This window comes from Solanum pennellii, chromosome 5 (genome assembly GCF_001406875.1).
Source record: "Solanum pennellii chromosome 5, SPENNV200".
NCBI lineage: Eukaryota > Viridiplantae > Streptophyta > Magnoliopsida > Solanales > Solanaceae > Solanum > Solanum pennellii.
Window position 1 is genome coordinate 2,596,303 of NC_028641.1, and position 24,920 is coordinate 2,621,222.

The 24,920-nt window shown below is 33.2% G+C and overlaps 3 protein-coding genes across 5 annotated transcripts; 1 reads left to right on the forward strand and 2 right to left on the reverse strand.

The window, feature by feature from the left end:
• Window positions 1–457: 457 nt before the first annotated feature.
• LOC107018788 (extracellular ribonuclease LE) lies at window positions 458–2,099 on the reverse strand. Its single transcript, XM_015219359.2, has 3 exons — window positions 1,936–2,099; window positions 1,651–1,806; window positions 458–1,048 (listed from the first exon to the last, which is right to left on the reverse strand). The coding sequence occupies exons 1-3, from the start codon at window positions 2,044–2,046 to the stop codon at window positions 623–625; spliced, it is 693 nt and encodes a 230-aa protein (XP_015074845.1). The 5' UTR covers window positions 2,047–2,099; the 3' UTR covers window positions 458–622.
• A 4,155-nt stretch (window positions 2,100–6,254) lies between these two features.
• Window positions 6,255–17,743, reverse strand: LOC107020866 (protein ESMERALDA 1). Of its 3 annotated transcripts, XM_015221387.2 has the most exons (11): window positions 17,006–17,434; window positions 14,820–14,889; window positions 12,600–12,667; window positions 12,409–12,497; window positions 11,377–11,574; window positions 10,144–10,348; window positions 9,887–10,054; window positions 7,620–7,787; window positions 7,336–7,526; window positions 6,916–7,097; window positions 6,255–6,768 (listed from the first exon to the last, which is right to left on the reverse strand). In XM_015221387.2, exons 1-10 carry the CDS (start codon window positions 17,432–17,434, stop codon window positions 6,935–6,937), a joined length of 1,749 nt encoding a protein of 582 aa, XP_015076873.1. In that variant the 3' UTR covers window positions 6,255–6,768; window positions 6,916–6,934. The 3 variants fall into 3 exon arrangements, with proteins under 3 accessions (XP_015076873.1, XP_015076872.1, XP_015076875.1); XM_015221386.2 differs by having other exon boundaries at window positions 6,255–7,097; window positions 17,006–17,741; XM_015221389.2 differs by lacking the exons at window positions 6,255–6,768; window positions 6,916–7,097 and having other exon boundaries at window positions 7,343–7,512; window positions 17,006–17,743.
• A 1,398-nt stretch (window positions 17,744–19,141) lies between these two features.
• On the forward strand, window positions 19,142–22,940 carry LOC107018501 (phytanoyl-CoA dioxygenase). The gene is made up of 8 exons (XM_015218997.2): window positions 19,142–19,436; window positions 19,564–19,624; window positions 20,252–20,320; window positions 20,436–20,554; window positions 21,277–21,424; window positions 21,513–21,657; window positions 21,772–21,858; window positions 22,483–22,940. Exons 1-8 carry the CDS (start codon window positions 19,254–19,256, stop codon window positions 22,523–22,525), a joined length of 855 nt encoding a protein of 284 aa, XP_015074483.1. The 5' UTR covers window positions 19,142–19,253; the 3' UTR covers window positions 22,526–22,940.
• The last annotated feature ends 1,980 nt before the right edge of the window (window positions 22,941–24,920 follow it).

Sequence of the window (24,920 nt, forward strand, 5' to 3'; positions counted from 1 at the left end):
AATAAGGAGGAAATGATAAAGATTATTATTAAGATTAAAACCGCAAAGAACTTATGAACAATTGAACAATAAAATATGTATACATGTTAAAATTATTTTTATGTATATATAATAAATGTCAAATTCCCTTCGATTAGTTTGTGTACTTAGTTCTTTAGATATTGAACCCTCTTGTTAAAAGTCCTAGCTCCACCACTATTCAAGAGTAACGACTAATGACAACAACGTACATGACACCACTGTTCTTGTTCTAATTGCCATGAATAAAACAATGTCAATTTACTAGTTATAACGGAATTAATCAACTTAATTTAATCCCAAAAGATATTATATGTCCTATTCATACAATTTAATTTAGTGCATAGCGATTTAAATTATGACCTTTGTCTATTAAGTTGTCCCATTTGAAACAAAATATATTTAAAATATTCAGTTAATAATATATTTTAGTGTTGAGTACTAAGAACAAACGACAATTTTCAATATGTTATTGCTCCAAACAAGGCATAGCCTTTTTACAATGATTAGAAGATGTATTTTATATTACTAAAACAAGAAATAGTACAAAGGGAAGACAACAAATTTAGGCATATGAAATAAGGCTAAAAGAACAAACACTAGTTTAAAATGTTGGGAACTCAATGCTTGTGCCACATTTCCCTCTAGGGAAAATAGGGCACTCAATGAGATTTGAACCTGAGCCATCAACACAAATGTAGACCTGGTATAGCTGACTGTTACCCGATTGGTCTACATTACATTGGATCCAAGGAGTATATCTAATCGCGCTTTTAATTGCATTTTTAATATTGACCAAGTCATAGGATTCGCCGTCAGGATGAATGTCAGCACCTTGAAGAATTGACAAAAGATCAATTTGATTCTTGAGATCAAGAGCCTTCTTAAAATAAGCGTGTTGGTTTGTGAGAACGGATTCAGCACAAGTGCCATGCTTTTCCCATTCATGTGACCAAAATGTTGAGCCACTACCACTTGGGCATGCTAGTGTTGGCCAATTTTGTTGCATACTACTAATTAAGTCAGAAATCTGTCGAGTCAATTCAAAAACTTAATAAGTACATAATAACGAAATCAGAAATTCATATAAGGAGTTACATAAAAATGTTGAACCATCACAATTCACACCTATGAGTAGAACTTATGTTCTAAAGAAAAACTTGAACCTTGTTTATAACTAAACTAGTCTTTTCTTATATCAAGGAATTCAACCATTCATGTCTAATCAAGAAAATTCATTTTTGTCATATATATGCGGTATAATTTTTCGGCGAAGGAAACTCAATTGAACCACTAGAATGAATATATTCTTACCCTAACGAGATTTAACTATTCATATATAACAACAAAAAATATCATTTTTGTCATAGTTGTGAACCTTGTACTTTAAACCCCTTGCCTTCCTATAAGACCCGCCCCTAGAATTCTATGAGTTCAATTGAACCTCGTACTTTAAACACGAATAATAGAGAGAAAAAAAAGCTAAACTTTAAATAAAAAATCGACCTGTAATTCAAAAACATAACGAATTCAGTACTAAAAACCTAATAACTAACTCTAAATATTTAAATTTTGAATTCGACTCTAATAATATCAGTTAGAATGAGACTATGTTTCTAGAATATTGAATACCTGAGATTGGTCATAAGGACTGTTTGGATCACAATTTGATGGATAAGTCCCATCATTATTATTAGGCCAAAGTCCATGAATTCCAAAATCTGCTGCTGGTTTTCCAGTTGTGGGGTAACAACAACTTTGTTTTGTGTCACAGTATGACCCTGGCCACTACATAAAAAAAAAACTCATTATATCAGAAATCGTCTTTCTATCCCATAAAAATTTATATTATATCCTAATCTTTTCAGACTATGCTCATAAAAGAATTTGAATCAACTAAAAAAATTAGATGTGTACCTGTTGAACAAAGTAGAAAAAGTCAAAATCTTTAGCAGCATTGAGGACTGATAAACATTGTGTAATAATTAACAAAATCAAGAACAGAGAAAAGGCTGAATTAGAAGCCATTTTTTTTTCCTTGTAAAAAAAAATATTTTTTGTATTGGTAGTGATTTGATAAAGTGATTTGGGGGTTTTATTTATAGGGAAAAAAAATAATAAATGAAAGATGTGAAAAGTCTAACTTTTTAAAGTGTGAAATTGAGGAGCTTGATATAATAATATGATTTGGATTTTGTATCCTTTATTATTAGTGTTTTTGATGTTGACACAATTGATAAGATGCCAATTATTGGTTTTTGGTATATTATAAAGTATATTTAGTACAATAATATAATAATAATAATGTTATTTTAATATGTTGATTTGGGCTGATTTTAAGGAAACATTTTTAATTTTATTCCTTTTAGAGAACCTTTTCTCAAATCTTGGAAGATGGAAAGTTGTCAATAAAGTAAGTAAATTGTATTAAGCATATTACATACTGATTTAAATTATTTTTCATGATTTTAAGAAATAATTATTTATTATTTTAAAAGTGTAAAATAAGTTTTTTTTTACTAGTAGTTGTTCTGGAAGAATATAAATATTTTTTATATTAATAGGATAAATATTTAATGAAGAGATTATCAGGTTATTTGATCAAACTTATAAAAAAAAATTTATTTTGAAAAGTGCTTTTTCGATAGTGTTTTCAGAAAAATACTTTTTGTAAGAAGTAATTTGTATTTGAATGACAAATTTAAAAAACATTTTAGATAGACAATTATTATACGTAAAATATAAATGAGGGTGAAATAATGAAGAAACACCTTCTGAGTATTACTCCCTCCGTCCCATTTTATATTTCACATTTTTACTTTGCACTTACATTAAGAATAATTTGACTTACCCTTCTCTTTTTTGAAACTCAAATTTTTAATTAAAGAATACAAGTTAATTTATTTTGATTAATTAATTTAACAAATAAACATGATTGGTTTTTTTAAGTTGGTCAAATATATATTTTCAAGGCTAATAACTTATAAGGATAAAAAAGAATGATAATTTATGCATTGTTTTTTATGAAAATACATGTATTATAAATTAATTATTTATAAAAAAAAGATGACATATAAAATGGGACGGAGAAAACAATGTTTTGTAAGAGACGTGCAACAAACAGATAATTTAAATAAAATTAAGGAAGTAATTATTGAGTTCATTAAGTATTATTATATAATGTTAATTAAATAAAATAAAATAAAACGGTTCATATGAATGCAACATGTGTGATGTTTTAATTATTTTTTTTAAAGTCTTGATTAATTGAATTATTGGCCACTGTCGATTTCAGATTTATACTTCTCTCATAAATTAATTGTTCATTATTATCGATATTATAATAATTAATAGACATTATATATGCTCTCCATACCTCCCCCATAATTCTTACAATTGAGTTTCAGTTCACACTGATATTGTATATTGATAAAGTATTTATTCGCATTTTAATAAAAAAAAATTTTGTAAAATATATGACCAAACGTCTATTACATTTTGTGTTAATATGTTAAAAGGTTATATTGTAATTTTAGAGCGTAAAATCTAAAAAGTATATAGTTCTATTGTATTCATTAAATTATGTACTTTTAAAAAAAGAAAAATATATATATTATGTATATATATATATGCACACAATAATGCTTAGACAGAGGTGGAATCGAAATTTTTGAGCTTTTGGCAAGTACATTCAAAATAATAAAAAAGATGTCTCTAGCAACAATCAAATCCACAACAATGAGCTAAATTCCAAACCCTTCGGCCCCGATATTAAAGTGGGATTCAGAACTTAATATAGTATAATTTTTCGACGAAAGAAATTAGAGAATTTAAGGAATTGTATGTGAACACAAGGAAGAGTAGACAAAAGCAACACATACCTGTACCAGGACCTTTTAGGCCTATAGACAGCTTTCTTTCACATCTTTTTTTTTTATATGAGTTCACATGTAATGGAATTTCATTATTTTTGAATTTAAATTAAATAAAATTAAATTTTATATAGGTGATGTATAAATATTTTTACAATCAGATCATTTAAAAATATAATCGTAGATAACTCTATTCAATTTTAGTATGGTTCATAGCCTAGAATTAATAAACATAACTACATAAGTAATCTATTGTAACAAACTAAAGTACATTAATGGATTATGTAAAAAAATCATTACACTAGATTGATTATGTAAGATAGTCATTATATTGTTAATGTAAAAGAACTTAAGGTATTATGATTCGATATATCAAAGTTGTATTCATGATATTTATAAAGAGTCTCACGTCGATGTTTTAAGAGATGCATGCGTTGATTTTTTTAGTATAACTTATATAATACTCATTTCTTAACTTAATTCTTTATCGTAACTTAAAATAAATTATAACTAACTATAAGTGTGAAAATAGTAAAAATTTATTTTAAAAAATTCATTATATCGTGACAACTACTATTCCACCACGGCATTGCCATAGCCAATAATAAAAATGTTTCAATCCACATTTGACCAAACTGAGCTATATACAAATAAATCTTTTAGGTACGTTAAAACATGTAAAACTTGCACTTTACTTCCTCTATCACTAAAATACTTGTCATATTTCACTTTTCGAGAATTAATATAATTAATTATTACGACTACTTAATATTTTAAACTTAAAATATAGATATTGAGAACTAAATAAAAAATATTTCTATATATAAGTTCCAATTTCTCTAATCTTAATATAATAAACAAATATATCTTAAAATATTGGTCAACGTTTCTGTAATTTGACTATTGAGAAAAAAAAATATGACAAGTAATTTGGAACAAGAAATTTATAGTACTCCATAAAAAAAAAAAGATATTTCGTGACAATATGTTTTTCTTCTAGCTATAATATTTGTTGCTGCGATTTAGTTATGTTATTACATCTAGAATCGCTAAAGCCTTTAGCAGTATTGATATAAAGTGTTAGATTATGATAATTATTACCACTAAATATAATATAACAATAATTATATTATCCACACAATTCTTCATTTATCATAGTATAGTCTGAATTTCGATATTAAGATGTCAATATGCACTCAAACTCATGTCAATTACACTACTTGGAGAATTAAAAAGGTACAATGCGTTGCAATTTGTGTGGTATCCATTAATTTGATATATCCTTTATAAAAGCATGGGATAGAAAGAATGCTTAGGACAAAATACAAGAGGCTACGTGCGGCGAATGAATATGATCGGATCGAATTTAGACAGGTCATAATAAGCTAAAATAAATAATGGTTATTATCTAATACCTGCCCAAAGGTTGGTCAACTCATGTATTTGAAGTATATTTTACAAAAATGAACGTAGAGATGAATGGTTTTCAATTTTTGACATTACTTGCTTTATAAATAGAACTTTAAATTTATCGTTTTGCCTTATAAGTTAATTTTGATTTTGAAGACCCCACAAGATAAGCAAAGGTTGTCATACTATGCCATTTTGTGGTTACATTTGGGCAAGTTCAGTTCACGGATTAAAATGGGCTACATCCGAGTTAGCCCATGAGCAATTTATATCATAAAAATTACATAAATCTCATAGTCCTAATAGGATTTCGAATGCCTCAGGTCCTCAAGAAACCTGTGAATTCATAGCTACTATGAATGATACATTACTTTACTTAATGGGAAGAATACATCTGAACAGAGGATAGGGAAATGTATCCAAGAGTTAGATAGGAATGTATTCGCGAAAAGATTTTTGTGACCTTTTCTAGAATGTAAGAAATATTAGAGATTATTATAAAAAAAAAAATGTGTATCTATATACATTTTTTTCATTTATATAAATGCCAAAGTCATTGTTGGCTCAAACTTTACGAAATAGGAAGATACTTTTTTGAAGTTCATCTCAAAACAGAAATTTGGGGATCATTTTGATTTTTTTGCGTACACTCAAATTTTTCGAAATATGCGTGACATAAAAATACAGAATTAGCTTAATTTTTCATTAATATTAGTCCATAATTTTTTAGAAATTTGTATGATCAGCTTTGTTTCCAAATCAAACACAAGCCATTTATGAGTATCATTTGGCACATACTATGGTAAATGCTTTTGTCAGACACAATTAATGGCATAATACATAAATGTATCCTTTTAACTTAACCTTATTTCACATTTATTTCCTTCAATTTTATTTCACATTTATTTCCTTCAATTTTATGCATACCCAAAGTTGGAGGGGACAAATGTGAACTGAAGTCAAATTAATGGCATATTTATGTATTACGCCCACAATTAATCAAGAAAAATTCCACACATTTGCAGTGAGCTCTGAAACGAGATGATAAATCTAGTGAAACTAAGACAAATAAATATCAACAATGGAGAGATCATCTAAAATTGGCAAGAAAGGATATCCAAAGTAAAACTTTGGAACCCTCATTTCTGATAACCCTACACTCTTCTCATCCTGTTCCTATAATCTAGGACTCCTACTTCACTTATGTGCAAAATCCTCTCTCATGAAACTAATGTGCAAATATGTCTCGTGTCAACTCACGGCTTGTTAGATACAGCAGCTGTAAGAATATGAATCTGCTATGGAGATCAATGATCGGGGGGGTTACATCAACGATGGAAATGACTTCCCCATTTCTTCCTCGCACCATCAAGTATGCAAGTGTACCCTCAAACTTGTGCCCGGGAAAATAATCAAATTGATCAGTCACACAAATCCCAGAAGCAGCTCCAAGATCCAGTAAGCCCCTCTCCATAGTGGAAGGAAAAAAAAATGAAAGAATCACACAGTTAGCAGCTGAAGTTCATATGTACTACAAGAGCAAGAACAGCACCTGCTAACATGCACACAGGATAGCAGCGAAAGTTCATGCATACTACGAGAATAAGAACACCACCTATTGACAAGCACATAGGTCACGTTACTGAGGAGGATTTAGAATCCTCAGTCCTGTTACTCCGACACATGCAATCTGGGCAAGGGAATGTATATATTGAGTCATTTGGTCTTTTAATCTCAATTCCTTTTGAATCACTATGTGCTCGTATACTATGCATTTGCCGCTTGAAGCTCTTCCACCTGGAAGATGAGCACATGGAGAACATACACCGGTCAAAAGTAATGCAAAGCCAACATACAAGACTGCTTAGACTTACCAAAGGGGTTTTCGATCCCCATAACTGCTTCTTTTAGTTTCTTTGTCCTATTTTTATTTTTTTTATGGGGGGGCTTTTCTTTCAGTTTGTATAGAGGCACACTAGAAAGGTCTCACGTAAACAGAAAAAAAAAGAAGGCAAAAAGTTAACCAAAAGCTTACCCGATATTGGGATTATCATATAACAAAGCTAACTTCCTCTTGTCTGGCCTGATGGTCCTGGAGTGCCCCCCATATAAGTATCTTCTATGCCCCAACAGAAAGTGGGGGAAGTTGCCTCCCTGAGTTGTCACGAATACTTCACTATGAAGGCAAACAGTATAGTCTATGGCAGCCATCCTGGAAGAGTAATTCTATAAGCAATAACTTGAGTCAGACAGTAGCCAAAGAGGAGGGGTGAGAGGGGGGAACTAAAATGCCTGGAAGGAAAATCGAACAATTTAAACCTGAAATGGGCCTAATTCTTCTGGTGATGCCAGCATTTCTTTAGTTTGTAAAAGAGGAAACATTTCTAATAGTGGTTTCATATGTCGCTCAGAGTCGTATATTTTTCCAGATGCTAAATAGATGGATGTAAACTTGTCAAATCCCATGCCTCTTAACATCAAACCAACCTGATAAAAAGTGTACAGAGAATTAGCAAGGAAATTTTTTTAGGGTAAATAATTTTATCAACAATAAGGGGGTAACCTATACAAGCCAAATATTTAGAAACGAGAACCTACATCGAACTCTGGTTATTAATGAAAGAAACCCAATCTTCTAAACAAATAGGGATCTCATTGGCCAATCTTCTAGACAAATAGGGATCGCATTGGCCAATCCTCTATACAAATAGGGATCTCATGGGTACACCAAAAGGAAACTAGAAACAAAAGACTATTTTGCAAATTTATAAAATTTTGTTCAACCCGTTCATGAGCTCTCATATTTTTCACTTTCCAAACAACCCACTTAATTGCTAAAGGGGCAACCTTCCGTGCCTCTGGACTTCTCTCTGCCCTTCTATATACCATCAGGCCTCAGCTATGCAGCATCTCCTTCACTAGTTCAAATCACCCATAGCTCAAAATCAGTTGAGAACCACCCTCCACAATTGATTTGCCACTTTACAATACAATAGAAGATGATCTATAATTTAGCCTGAACATTTGTATATGAAACACCAACTAACATAGATGACCCCCTCCTATTTCTAAGGCTTTCCACTGTCAAAAAAATCCCCCTTGATTTAAACATCTCTCTTTTCCTCCAAAAAAGAAGACTAGATCATTCCCCTTGCTTTCAACAACGCCAAGAAAAACACCTGCCTCAATGCCGTGGAAACCCGTATAGAGCAAAGAGGAAAATTACACATTCCTCTCCTTGGTGAACTCTTGTAATAAGATTAAAGAGCGAATAAACCATCTCTACTCTCTCACCATTTACATGCATCCGAATTATCGTTCAATATATCTTGCCCACACTAAAACTCAACCAAATTATGAAATTCTCCCCCCTCCCTATTCATGTAGATTCCTCCAATATCTCAAATCCCGATGAGGACCTACAAATTTGTTGAACAGTCATCTCACTTTGGCAAGACATTCTGCATATGTTAGAATAGACTTTCCTCAACTTGTTTTCCCCACGCCACTAATACTCACAGAAACTAAACATGCTTCCATGTAACACTCATCGGGTTGGACTTGGAATACTAAATTTCATGTGGTTAGACCCGAACTATGATAAATCATGTAGTATTGAAAATTGATATCTTAGCATGTACAGAGTGTACAAAAGATTTGGAGTTGAAAGGAGTTGAGAAGGACTCAAGAGACAATATGCAGTTGCAGAATGCCATATTCCCACACGTATCTTTTTTCCAATATGCAGACCAATTTTTCCTTCTTTCCAGAAGTATCTTTTTTTCCATACTGCTAGCCGTTTTTACTCTCTCAATCACCAAATTCCCACACGGCCATGTCTTTGTAGAGGCACCCAACGATAGACACGAAAATGATACAGCATCAAGGAAAAGAAACAATAAATAATTGTTGATATACAGTAGCAAAGCTTCAAAGGTAAAGCATACATAAGCAGGACGTAGAACTGCAATAGATCTCATGAATATAACATATGGTTCTTGGATTAGTAAACACTAGTCACAATCCTTGCAACTGAACTATGACAGTGGATATTGACTAGAGAAGACGAAGAAGAAGGATACTCCACTCACATTGCCACGGCAATCTTTTCAAACATGATTCAACAAGGAGAAGAAATTTTCAAAAACACCAGCAATTATGCTACTTAATTCTCATGAGTCACTTAGTCCCTTCTTGGTGAACTAGGGTAAGTCAAGAAATTCAGTACTAATTAAGTAAAACTAATGAAATTATCCAATTATACACTCTCATCATCTCACAAGGATCATCGTGCCTAGCATAAGTATACACTAAATCTCAGACAAAGGTACGATATTCAAGGAATTGAAATTAAGGTTGGGTACAAAGAAGGCACCATCTCCAGAAAGTATTTTAAACCATGTGTTCTATTCTAAACCATATGCTTTCTAAACAAAACTTGTTCTTTAGGAAGGAAATCTCACGAAGGATCAGAATGCTCTGATCAAGCCAAGAAAGTACAGGTATACAACTTATCCGAAATATGATGTGTTCCATCAGCATTAAGTCAAGTCTCTTGAAATGGAATGAAAATGACAATATATTACCTCTAAAGGAGTCAAGGGACACTTGCCATTAATCCTGATAGCTCCAGGACGAATCACACGACCAGGTTTTGTAAATTTTCCCTTCCATCCCCTCTCTCTTGCAGCATCCATGTCCCTTTTTTCTTCTTCACCACCATCATAAATGCAACAAGAGAAAGCCACCATATCCTGCAAAAAAAAATGATCAAGGCTAGATACCCTTGGAAAACTAAACTATGGGAGCACATACAAAATCAGTTTACACACATGAAACTAACCTCCTCAAAGCGGAGATGCACAGAAATGTACTTCCCACTATTGTTGACACTCCGCTCTTTCATTCTTGACACCAATGTTTCCCCCAAACTCAAAATGGGATTTGAAAATCTAAGGGCTTCATAATTTGCCAGGCACCTAAGCCGCTGAACTGCTGGAGGAGCATCAAATGATAAACGGTTCGCAAATGGGGATATTCTGATGAGCCTGGTGAGTGATTAGACATACTTAGCAAAACTGTGGCTATAAACAACAAAACAAAATGCTTCAAATATGAAGAAACGAACCTACCAATTAAGCATCAAAGAACTGACAAGGAATATATCCAATTGACCAAACATGGTAATAGACTCTTTTTTTGGAGAATGAAACACAATAACAGACTTAGCTATTGGAAGTCTAGGCATTCACAATTCTGTAGTTTGTTAGCCAAGCTTTCAATGTTCGCCTTTTGTTTTCTGAAATTGGTAACTGTATATATAAACAAAGAACCAAAACAATACTTACGTACTACTAAAACCATTTACATGAGAGCTCAAAAAATCCGAAGTCTGCTCATCTTCAAACGTTACTTTTTGCCCGATCAGGTCTCAGAGAAAGTATTTTTGAATAGTAACAGCTTGTGTTTGGTGAGATAATTTGAGAAGAATTTTTACTATTAAAGAAGCAGTTTGTGTTTTGCCACTCTTTCTGGAAAAAAATGCTTTTCACTGTCAAACAACGAAAGGAGCATGCAAATATTCCTTTTACAACTAGTACTTTCCAATGATATATGAATTTATTGTGAGAAATTTTATTTAGTTCTTCAATTTTATATAATTAAATGTAAGAGAATCACAAAATAGAGGGGAGGGTTTATTATATTTCAATCATAGATGTGCTGTCAACAATACATGAGTTTAATGTTTTGACTGCGCTGTTTAGCAAGTTTGGAGAAAATAATTTTGAAATGGTGTTTTAACCCAAGAAAAAATTAGAATTTCTTTAGCTTAGGTTAGAAACTAATATTTTTCAGCTTCAACTCCATAGCAATCACTTCGGATACTCACAAAAGCACTAATTTTTTTCCCAAAACTTGATCAAACCATCTTAACTCTTCAACATAAGTACTTGTTTTAGAAAGTAAGCACTTCTAGTTTTATATATATATGACACTAATATACTAACTAAAGGCAGTTCTGCCAAGAGCGAATAGTGGTGACCAAAAAAAAAAACAGTAATGTCAAAAAACTCACTTTTCTTCAAGCAGCTTTGGATGAACTGTATCCCTGTAGTAACTGATGGAGGACCAAGCTTTGATCTTGAAGTTGTAAACATTGCTCATATTGTAATCGAACCTTTGCATAATATAATCAGGAATCTTGTTCACTACTCGCACATCATAGGCTAGGGTTTTAACAAAAAAATCTTCATCATAAATCTCTCCGAACTTGCTGCAGAGAACAAATGCCGAGCATTTTTATGATTTAAAATGAAAGGAAGGTGTAGAGATGAATATTAAACAAGATTGATCAAGAGAACAGCCATGACTAAAACGAACACCCACTATACCATAAATAATTTCACGGCAATCCACCACCAGATTGACAAGAATGTTACCAGGTTGCATGAAGTAATTCAGATTTTAGTTTTGCTTCATCAATATCTCAAAAGGAAATGCTCATGAACCTAAGGTACAGATTCATCAAAACCACCGAATCTGTTCAAATTCTAGGGCTACTAACATCTTATTGTGGTCATTTGTGATATATTCAATTATGATTTGATGGAATCTCGATTCCTATTAGCACCCTCAAGGCTAGATGTTTGGAATGTTTATTCAGCTGACACTTCTCTTCCCTGTAAACAGTGCGGATAACTTTTTGGATTTTGTTAGCTCTCTGTCTTTACCGTAGTAGAATATTCAGGGAAATTTTTTTGTGGCTGTTTTACAGGTAAGTTTGCTTCATGTTTTGTTTGAAGCAGCTTCTTTTGCTCTCTTGTAACATTTGCATCTTCTTGATGGTTTTCTAATATGATTTGATTACTTTAACCAAAAAAAAAAGAGGTACTACACATTTCTACTAAAGAGAAGCCAATTTAATGCCATAAGAGCAGGTAAAGCATCTCAAGAGCTTTTCATTAGAAAAAACTAGTCTAGGTAATGATAGTAACAACTAAAAACTATTTATGCTTCTACCAAATTTCTGAGTATACAGTACATAAATCCCCAACTAAGGAAGGTACTGAACTACTAAACAAACATAGAAGATGAAACAGCAGCCAACCTTGGATCCCTCCAAATGCTATGAAAATGGAAGTGTGGGATGACCAGGGTCGCATTAAGAAAACCTGCCACAGCAACAGCATTGCATATCTGGACGCACAAAAGCAACATTAGTGATCTTAAACTACCATCGTCATCCAAACAAAACTTCAGCATTTCAATAACAATTATCTTTGGAACTGAAGGACATACCGATGTCCTTTGCTGATTCAGACCACCATTTGCCTCAATATACAGGTAACCATTTGATTCAGGAATTTCTGAAGATATGTGCGACAATCTTAGTTCATTGATCACCAAACCTCGTCTAAATTAAAAAGAAAAAAAAGAGAAAGAAACAGAATATTGTTGCATATTATTTCAAAACACTGTAGAGCAATAGTGTATTACTGTATCAATATCCATCACTCCATCAGTATTTATTATTGTTTTCAATAATCTATCTCGTATGTTGTTTATTGTGTTTCGATTGCTATGCTATCTTTTTGTTGATGTTGCTCCATTGGACAGACTTTGCATTGTTTTCTTGTGACGTGTTATATTTCTTCTTTATATCTGGAATAGCTACATTTGAGCCAAGGGTCTTTCGGAAGCAGTCTCTACCTCCACGGGTAGTGGTAAGGTTTGCGTACATTCTACCCTCCCCAAACCTCACTAGTGGGATTTCATTGGGTATGTTGTTGTCGGTAGACCAAGAACCTCAAAATCGCTAATCTAGCAAATAGGATTTTAAATCTTAATAAATTATACACAAATTGTTTGTCACTTCCCAAATCTTGAGGGAACGGATTGGTACCCATCGTAGTTGTAGTGTCTATGCAGCTTCAGATTCAAGAATGTTGAAACTGAGAACCAGTCAGCATGGTCACAATGAGCTTTGAAAAGAAGAAAACATATAATGGCTTTGAGGTCCTTTCACTATGTTTTACATTTACACTCTGGGTACAAAAGTTGAGCTTTTCCTCATATTAGAGCACTGAAAAAACAAGCTATAGCACTTGACAACAATCATTGAGGAGAATTGAAGAAACCTAGCCCTAATTCCAACAGTTTCTCATGATTAAGGTAAGATCTAATCCAGTGATGTGAAAGGCACTCGCCTCTCGCTTTAAGGGTTTAAGGAAATGAAAGTATATACAAGAATCTCATACCAATTTCATGATTTTAAATTGAAACTCCTCATGGGTTAATATAAATCCTATCTTGGACGTACATTAGGGTTTGAAACATGTGATTAACGTAAGGGGTTTGGCTTTTGATAAGCTATGCAAGTTCTAAAGGATGACTACGCTATTTGACATTTTCTCCTTAAATTGGGGAATTTGCTAGAGATTGTCTATTAATGACAAGCCCAACAGAAACTAAATGCATACTATGAGTCCTTACCGCACTCTGCAGGTGTGTATCCATATTAACCTGCCTTGTATAATCTCACAAGTCAAAATTTGGGTTCGGGTGCACCTTACCCCTCCCTTTTGGGTGGAGAGATTGTTTTTGATAGACTGCATCCATATTAATATATGGATATTGATATTGACCCGCCTCTATTGGCAGTGGATAGAGATCAAGAGAAGCAAGTCGAGCGCATCATACTCTTCAAGAGTTGTGTTATGCCAATATTCATATTTAATTTCGTATGTATCCACACGAAAGCGAGACCTCTAGTTCCTTTTTGGTCCACCCATGAGGTTCTTACTTGTATAGATAAGTGGGTGACTTTTGTAGTCTCATATTTTGGTGTACTTGTTGATACGAGGATTCCCCCGACATTAATAAATCATTCACCATATTTTAAAAAGGGGTGATGCCACTAGAATGTTCACCAGAAAGAGACGAGCTCAAAAAATTATGAGAAGAGAAAGTAAAAGCTTTGACCAGACAAATGTTGTAGTGCTGTCAACTAATATTGCCTCAAAAAAATTAATGCTGCCAACTAATAAAGAGAAGTTGCTTAGGTCTTTATCTAAACCATAGAGTTGTGGTACCATATGAAAAGAGAATATCAAGAGGAAAAAGCTTGCTGGACTGGTCATGAAACAAGAGGGTGCTTACATAAGATATAAGTCCATTGGAAACAAGAAAAATTTAGACTATATGACAAAAGATAATTCATTTCAATAAAAAAACTCAACTGAATACAGAGTTTTCTTAGTTTCTAAACTAATTAGAGAAGAATATTTTGTACTATAAACCTAAAAACTTATAATGAACATAAGCTTTCAAGCATATAACTGCATTAGTTATCTTGAAATTCAGATTACTATAAGTTATGCATTGGGAAACCTCCAATATAACCTGAACGCAACCAAAGAGTTGCACTCACTATGACTAATAACTAAGAGAGAGAAAGAGAGGCAGTATATAGCATACTAACAAGGATAAAAGATAAGTTTGATTCTCCAAATTTTGTACCTCCTGAGGATTTGTTAATGCATGGTCTCCATTCACCACCTCTATAAGAGTTTTTCCAAATTGTTGAGATCTACAGGAAATTTGCACCTAAACTTAGTAAGATTTTAGAAGATCACCATCTTTAGGAGAATTTGAACTAAAATATCAGAAATCATAACACAGGATCAAGTTACAAAGTAACACATTTATTGACACAAAGAAATCGGAAAAGTTCAAGGGGGCAACAAGAACCTAAATTTAACAACAACAATATACCCAATGAAATCCCACAAGTGGGGTCTGAGAGGGTGGTGTGTACGCAGTCTTATCCCTACCTTGTGAAGGTAGAGAGATTGTTTCCAATAGACCCTCACCCAAGTAAAGCATATCAAACTAGGTATAAAAAGAAATACAGTAGAGAAGATGTCACGTTGAAAATAATAGAAAAAAGAACAGTAGTAACAACAAATAATATAATAACTGAAGCAAAGGAAACAATCGGTACTAATAAAATCAAAAAATAAGAAAATAGGAGAAAAATAAAGGTTATACTAATTAGGAAAACTAGACAGACCACGACCACCTACTAACTTTCTACCATAATCCTTGACCTTCATATATTCCTATCTAGGAGCATGTTCTCGATAATCACCTCTCCCTATTACTTCTTCGGTTCACCTCAACCTCTCCACAGACCCACCGTAGCAAACCTCTGACACCTCCTTACTGGGCATTTGTGCATCTTTTATATGCATGAACTATTTCAGTCTTATTTCCCTCATCTTATACTCCAAGGAGGACACCCCACCTAATCCCAAATATCCGTGCTTCTAATTCTATCTTTCCTATTATGGCCACACATTCATCTCAACAATCTCATTTCCGCTACTTTTATCTTCTGGACGTGCAAGTTCTTGATCAGCTAACACTCTGACACATACAACATATTTGGTCTAAAAAATCCTTTATAAGAACCTAAATTTATCATCAAATATTTCATGATTAACCAGAAAACTCAATGTTTCTCAAGACATAGGGACTCGCCAATACTCCAACGTGCAAGTTCTTGATCAGACAATATTCCAACACATACAACATATTTGGCCTAAAAAATCTTTAATAAGAACCTAAATTTATCATCAAATATTTCACAATTGAACAGGAAACTCGATGTTTCCCATAACATAAGGACTCGACAGCAACAACACTAATCACTTGCGTTTGTGCAGACTTCAGTGGGATTTCTGATTGCCTCAAATGATCACAAACAAACTTATGCCCTTCAGACTATTCAAGGTCAAAGGACTACTTACTTGATTCTCACAATTCTCAGTAATGTTTTGATGTCACACTGGAAGCGGAGAAAGGGTCTTGAACAATTAAAAGTTGTTAAGGAGAACTCAACAGTCATATATATTATCTTAACATTTCTAGACACGTAACACAGACACACTGTTAGTGTTAAGAGGACTTCCACTCAACCACTGTAGGTGGAAATTGGAATTGGGAACACTAACTGAGTACAAATAAATCATTGTGCACATTCACTAGAGTCTCAACCCCTAGCAGCATTTCTACTCTTCTCCTATCCCCAAGAGCTCGTGACATTTGAAACCAGGTTAACACCTCCATCCAAGTGACAGGACTTCACCTTCACATGCAACAACACAATTTTTTCATGACATGTCAGAGTCCTTGTTTTCCATTTGTATCACTGAATATCCTATTTTTTGCTATATGCACCTCATACATCAATCTTTCGAATCTTCGAACAAAGAAAATGATACTTCAACCTCTTTCAGTAAGATAACAAGTTAACAATTAAAAGATCCCATCCAATTACATAGCACCCCAACTAGCAGCTATCGTATACACTTTCTACAGAATACTTAGATATACTGCTCAGCAAGCACTAGATGTAAAGCAATGATGTAAAAAAGATGAGGACATAAGGAAAAAGAAAAACAAATCCATAGGGCAACAATAAAACAATCATGATCAATGGCATTGATATAGAACAGAGCAGAACCAAATACACTCAGGATTACAGATCTGGACTAAGAGAAACATCTCAAACTGGAACAATACTAATTGAATAAAATTTGCAATGCAATTAACTCAGTGATCCCCAAAAACAGTAAAACAAAAGAAAAGACTTTGTTTTTCAGTTTCACCCAAACCATAGAAGGCAAAGTAAATAAACTAACCGCATCAGCAGTGGAATTATCAGAGTCCATTTCAGGTCGAAGCTTATCATAGAGTTGAGGGCTCCGGTAAACAGACCCAGGAGCAGGACGGTGCCTGATAATAGGAACAACATCAAACGGTACTGTCCCCATGTAAAACAATATCCCAGCAATATAAAGCAAAGGAGCAAACAGGAAAATCCCCTGACGACGAACCAGAACAGATAGAATAGCCCCACTTATACGATTTGCTAGGGTTCTCGGTAGTTGTTGACCCGAAGTAAAACGGGCACTGGGTTTAACCCTTCCACCACCACCACCACCACCTCCACCTCCACCTCCACCACCACTATTACTACTGCTACGTAAACGAGGCGACCGTGAACGTGGCGATGACGGAGTTGATGGGCTACTGTGTCCACTACTCGGTAGTCTATTATACGCATGCATAGCTCTCTGTTACTATCTCTAACTACTTCATATCATATTGCACACCAAAAACAACAAAAAAAATCTCAAATTTCACAGAATTGATTGATCTAAAAAGGGTTTTTCGAGATTTAGAACAATAAAAACCCAATTTTTATTGAATTTTCAAAAGATGATTTTTTTTTGTGTTTTTCCTCCGACCCTTTGTTCCTCTCTCTTCAATGGATTTCGAGATTTGATGCTCCGAGCAGAGAGAGGGTGGAGGGAGGGAAGGAAGGTATAGAGAGAGTTGAAGAAGAAGCGAAGAGGGCAAAGTGTTAAAAATGGTTTAACAAAAGAGAAAAAACGTTATGAGAAGAAGGTGCGCACGTGACCTGAAGATGGATGCACGTGCTCTGAGTATGGGCTGGTGGGCATGTTGGATAAGTGGACTCCGAGAAATAATGTATGCATTAGTTTTTTCATTTGATATATAAAGGGGAAAAAAGTGTTATATATCTTTCGATTTTGTTATCTAGAGTTGATATATCATTCGTTAATGATATATATAAATTACTTTCATAAAGATAGACATATTAGTTCCAAATTATAAAGTTGAGAAGTATATCTACCCTTTTTTATGTAAGTGATCATTTGATAGTTTGTATTAGAATAAAATAAGGGGAAATTAAGCGAATAAAAATAATTACATACATATACCCCATATGTCATACTCCACTGAATGACTTCATTAGTATTTCTAACTAATTTCTCTTAATTAATACTACATCAATGTATATATTGTATCGATATCATCAAAACTGATAATTTTACTTAATTGATACTACACGAGTGTGTGTATATATATATATACTGAATTAATAGCCTTAATGATGGGGGTATGGGTTGTAAAAAAAATATTATTGACAAAACGGTATTTTTTGAATTACTTTGCATTGAGGTATGAACATGTAAGTGTTCTATGGCTTATTTATGTAGTTTTCCCAAAATATAATATTTGTAGTAGTTTTGTATATTAGTAGTATCTTGTTTAGTATAATTATTCAATCTATGTATAACTATTCTATTGTGCATTAAAGTGTATATTGTTAATATATGAAAAATCATGATATCCATAATGCGAGTTTATTATATGATCATGGTATTGGGTCAACTTTTACACACTGCTCAACTTATTACGTGTGACATCTATTATCTGATACCTCCCATCAACAACATGAACAAGGTAAGGATTCTCATTTATCACTAAGTCACAATATTGAATATTGATACAAGGATTTTTAATGCATGCATTTTCACGATTAAAGACATAATTATCTCTAAAAACTTTTTTTACATCTTTTCCACCATACGTGGAACATATTTTTTTTTATGAATAATGATCATTAAAAGATATGCAATACATGTTATTTTTTATACGCCAAATTAAATAACACATAACTCTCCATGACTAATGCTAGCATTAGTAATAGCATAATATACTATATATATTTAGCATTATTCTTATATATTCAATAAAATGATATACACTTTATTTAACATTATTTTTACGCAATCTATCATAATATTAATAATGTAATGAATTTTAATGTATACATTAACACTAGATTTGTGTATATATAGTATTCCCACCGTTAATTTTTGTCATCACCATTACGTAGGAGGATAAGATCATGAGATTTTTGGGCAAGAAGATGAACATGCACCTAAATATAAACTATGTTTTGAGTTTACATTTTAGTACCAAACTTTAAGATAATTTGCATATTGGTTCTATAAATTATTATTAGAGAATTTACAACCCTTTTACAGCACCAACCAAAGCTCAGAAGGTCAAAACATGGTGGTTATTGAAGGAAACCTCAGTTCAGAGCAGCTTCAGTTCTTTGATTCTAATGGGTATTTGGTGTTAGAATCATTTGCAAGCCAAGAAGAGATCCAGTCTATGAGGAAGAGAATGGAAGAGTTGCTTGATGAGTTTGATTGTTCTTCAGATACTTCTGTTTTTTCTACCAAGAATCAAGTAAAGATTCAATTTTTATGCTCTGTAGTTAGATTTTTCAGTTCATTAGCTTAGTTTATTTGGTTTTGAGAGAACCCTTTTTTGTCTTTTTTGATTTTGTGTGTGTTTTGTGGCATATGGGTTTCAGCAACAAACGACTAATGATCACTTCTTTGAAAGTGCTGAGAAGATTTCATTCTTCTGGGAAGGTATGCTTGTGTTTGATTTCTTATTTGTTTTTCTTGTACTGTCTATTGTCTTTTTACTGATTTATGCCTATGTAAAGAATAACATATTCATGTAATTCACAAGAATCAAGAATCATACTTGGAGAAATACGCTACTAACGCCCTCATCATCATGAAGGAGTCCTAGGAGGGAAGAATCAAGGATAAATATCCATATTGTTTTATCAATAAAATTATATTTCTTTGCGATTGCAATTTTTTTTTAATCAGTTTAAAATTTGTTGCAAACCGTAGTATTTACTAACAAGTTATATTTTTAATTGCAAAAGAACTGGTGAATGGATGTACTAGTGGCTTTGAGTTTGCATATCAGTCATTTCTATTGGTTCTTGATTTTCTATTAAAGCTAAGGAGGCAGTTATCAGTTTAGTATTGGCTTTCAAAGGATTGAAAACTGTGTTTTGTCGCCATGGAGAATTTCTTTTGTTGTTATTTAGATGATATTTGGATTTTAATTTTCTGATCCTGCTGTGGTTGAATCGTATTAGTAATTTGCTTCTATATCTATAACTTCTGATTCCTTTCATAGGCTAATTATGTTTTAGGTATTTGCTTAGGATGCTTTATTGATATTTATGGTCTTGGCAGAGAAAGCATTTGATGAAGATAGAAACCTGAAGCAGCCAAAGCAACTCTCAATAAATAAAGTTGGGCACGGTATGGTTCTGTTGATTACTTGTTGTCAACAGAGTTGTTTCATTTTTCGAGCAACCTTTTTAATCTTTATCTCAACAAGGTTGTTCTTAGATTTCTCGTACTTGTGCTATTGCAGCTCTTCATGAAAAAGATGCTGTATTTAATAAGTTCTCTAGCTCAGGCAAAGTCTCAAGCATGTTGCGGTCCTTGGGTTACCAGAGGCCAGTAGTCATTCAATCAATGTACATATTTAAGGTAAATTCTGCTATTTTTTTATCTAGTAATGGGTTTCTCTGCCCTATATCTTTGTACGGTCCTCAGCTAAATCATGTCCAATCCTTGGTTGTTCAAGATCACCAGTCAGATAGGTGTGTGTCATTCTAGAAGGTTGATGTCTTAGTAAGGCTAGAATGTATCCAAGTTAAAAAGTGATATTATTTCTGGACTTACTGTACGAGAAAAATCTCCATTCTTTTATTTGACAAGGTCAATGAAATTGTCTTAAAGAGAAGCTTCCGGGGCTGTTTGGTCTTCCATACATGTATATGTTTACTGAGAAAATGGTATGGTACAATTTGTTATGAGGTCATGGACACGTGTGTCGGTAACTCGTTAGGTTTGTGTATTAGCAGTTCAATATGTTCGTAAACGAGCTAAGTAAAACAGTGAAGAAAACTACAATAATCGTAGGAAATAGTAGAGCTTCGATGATTGTTGTTTGCATTGGATCCCAAAATCCATACTTGAGTAACCCATCATTCCTATCTAATTTTTATATTAGTTGGATGAATCATATACTCAATAGCATATTAGTTTTTGAAATAATATATGCTTGGTCGTGTTATCCCGCATGCATATGTAGAGTCACCACACTCTTTGCAACTGAACAATAACAGAAAAGAAACAAAAACCATAATGGAGTTGTAATTACTATTATCCATCCCTCTACGGGTGACATGTAAAACTCTGTTTTTCAGCAACCCGGTATTGGGGGTGAAGTGGTGCCGCACCAAGATAACTCTTTTCTGTACACTGAACCAACAACATGCACTGGCTTGTGGCTAGCTTTAGAGGATGCAACAATTGTAAATGGCTGTCTATGGGCTATACCAGGGTCCCACAAAAGTATTGTTTCTCCCAACTCTTCTTCGTCTTGCCACCTTTAAATCATTGAACTCCTTCACGTAATATACAAAATGTTCTATTTCTTCAGATGGCCTTGTGAGGAGATTCCTTAGAGATGAAAGTGGGGTTCATTTTGATAAGCCATCTCCATGCTATAACCAGGAAGATTTCGTTTCACTTGAAGTAAAAGCTGGATCTTTGGTAGTCATTCACGGAGATCTTATTCACCAGAGGTCAGTCACTTTCAGAACTTCTCTAGGACCATACAGATCAGTTATGCTACCATTTGTATTTGGCTCGTTTAGAATGTTTTTTATCCATTCAATCTTCATAATGTATGGTTGCAGTTTTGAGAACCAGTCTTCAAAGTCACGACATGCATACAGTTTACATGTGGTGGATACTAATGGCTGCAAATGGGCAGAAGACAATTGGTGAGTAGCCAGGCTTTTGCTGTTTAATTTGCTGTTTTTTAATTCTAAATGCCATAGTTTACTGAGAGGCAAAGCAGCAGAGTTGTGCTGACTGTAATTATCAGGAAAGACCTCTAATGTCTAATACGAAAGCTGCTAAGGTTCATGCAGTGTGTTCAGGGTCACTTGTAGATTGGTACAAACTTCGAGTTGTTCTCAATAGTACAGCTCAGTATAGGTATTAACACATTATATTATGTAGTTCTTAATTAGAGAACTACGCAATGTTTGCAAGGTAAGATTGCGTACAATAAGATCCAATTTGGTTCGATCTGTCCCCAGATTTGCATAGCGGGAGATAACTGCACCAGGCTTCCCTTCGTAATAGCTACATCTCCTCTTCAAGTCCATTTCATGGCACATTTATTTGTTTTTAGTATCTGTTGGTAGCCTATTTACTTTCATTTTGTCCTTTTAACCTCTTAAACTGGTACGTTGCCAATAAAAATATGTTACGTTGCCAAGGAAAAAGGGTCAAGAGAAAGCATGTTTACAGTGTTTGATGAATGATTTGTAGCAGAAGATGTATAAGTTACTACTTTTCATCCAACTTACATGTTGCTTTTGTTTTTGGAAACTGTTCAGGATTAGAAGAAATGTAGATCCAGAGCCCTTGTTCAGTTCTTGAATCAAACTTTCGATGAAGGTCCAAATTTGTTAGTGCAACATAGAAAATTTCATTGAGAGGAATCAACGAGGAAAAGAAAAGTGGGTCAACAACATCAACACGTGTATTTGAGAGATTGTCCTCGGGCTGAGGAGTGTCCACATGAGTTCGTTGAGGTGTTTACACATGCATGTAGTCCTCTTTTAAATTCGTTGTAGAGTTTGGATTTCCATGAACTTTGTGAAATCGTCACAAATCTGTGTTTCATTATGTTTATGGTTACATATACTCTTTATAATTGACCAGATATGTTCATATATGCTCAAATTATCCAAATGAAACTCAAAAGAATGAGCATTACATCAAGTTAAATATTTACCTCAGTTAGAGCTCCACATTAACCTCCCAATGTTAAGCCAAACCTTATTACATATCACTTTTGTCCACTTTTAATTGTTATAGTTTCTTTTTATGATATATTTTTTTATCATATTAATATGCAAAAATTGCAATCTATAAGACTTTTCGTTTAGTTTTTGATTCATTTACATGATTATTGTGGTGGTCAAAGAAGGGTTGAGGGCCACTAGCTAGTCTCGCTACATCAAAAATGAGCTTTAGCGGCAATTAATTAGCAATTGCCGCTAAATATATATTTAAGCGGCAATTAGCATTCTTTGTATGTTATAGCCTTTAGCGTCATTGGATTTAAGGGTACTTAACTAATGCCAGTAAAGACGTTAACACTCTTTATTAATGTGTATTTATTATCGCTAAAAGTTATTTTTATTGTAATGTGTTAGACTGAGAAAAAGTTAACTTTACTACACACAAAACATCAAATTGACTTTCTCCCAAAACCTCTAACTTCCAAATCAAGTGGCTTATTGAAACAAAACAATTTTGAGACTCTCAAGGAGTTGCAAAAACAACTAAGAGTTGATGAGTTTTATGAGAAAAGGTTTTGAGTCCATGTGTTAGATTTGATGACATTTTAATTTGGCATATTCTACATCACTTGAAACCTAGGTGCATGTTGAGCATCTTAGGCACATGCATCTTTTTGATGTTTCTAAACAAACAATTGTTTGTTAACTTGAAAAGATCATGTACTTTTTGTGTTGATAAAGTGAACTTAGCTTTCTTTGTTTCTTGAAAGGTTTTAGCACCATAGCCACACCTTTTTAAGTCAAACATCAATTTGCCGTGTATAAATAGATGATATATTCTTGGGATCGTGATGTATTGCTAAACAATCTATACTTGAGCGATCTACTGGGACCCTGACAGGATAGGTGAAGAATTCCTGTGGATCTTCTTTTTTTGAGCTACAACTTCTCTTTGTAAACCTTTGCGTCTCTTTTAGTCTCAAATGAATTTGAAAAGAGAAAATCAAATGGCATATAGTATATGACTTTGTTTTGTGATAACCTCCAACTAAAAACAGCCAAAAGTTGGCAATTGGTCCAATATGGCAATAAGAATGGTGCATAGGAACTTGGCATCTAGCTCCAAAAGCCAACACCTTTTTTAGGGTGGGCTCACTAGATTAGAACTCACTCTCAAAAATCCTCAAGAAAGTATGGACATACATATGATCCACAAAGCATGACGGAGCCGGATATGATCGAGCGGTTCATCTTTCGACAAAAAATTGTATTATTTATTCATGATTAAAATTATTTTTTATGTAAACCCTCTTTAACTTCATTTTTGAGTTTTCATATCTTGAATCGTCTTAGTAAAAATCCCGACTCTCTTACGATATATGATCATTGATCATAAACTATCTTATCTTGAATTGTAGATCAACTTGAAACCAAGCTCTTTATATTATTATTATTATGTCACCTCTAACTTTTTTTTATATACATATATAATTGTCTTTCTGGAGAACTCACCTATATATGATCTTAAACTTCTAATACCAAACAAATTAGTATATATCTAGGTACATACTAATTTTTTTTAATAGGCCAATTAACACTTTAAACCATGATTATGATTTCATACTAGATATGGAACTTTATAAATAAATAATTTGATTATCGAATCAAACCTATATCATTATAATTTGGAGATATTATCTAGAAAGATTTGAATAAGTAGGAATGATTACTAGGGAAAAATATATCATAGTGGGATTTGAGATAACTCTTATTTTATGTCATGACTTTTTAATTATAGGCATCATATGATAAGATGAAAATACCAATTTAATTATTTTAATATAAATATATAATTAGATTGGTTCAAGTTTAGAAGTGTTAAGACTACAAATCAATTAAAGAAATATATAAGGGAAAATGTATAATTATCCCCTCAATCTATGTCTGAAATTTCAGAGACACACTTATATTATACGAAGATCCTATTACCTCCTGAACTTATTTTATAAGTAATTTTCTATCCTTTT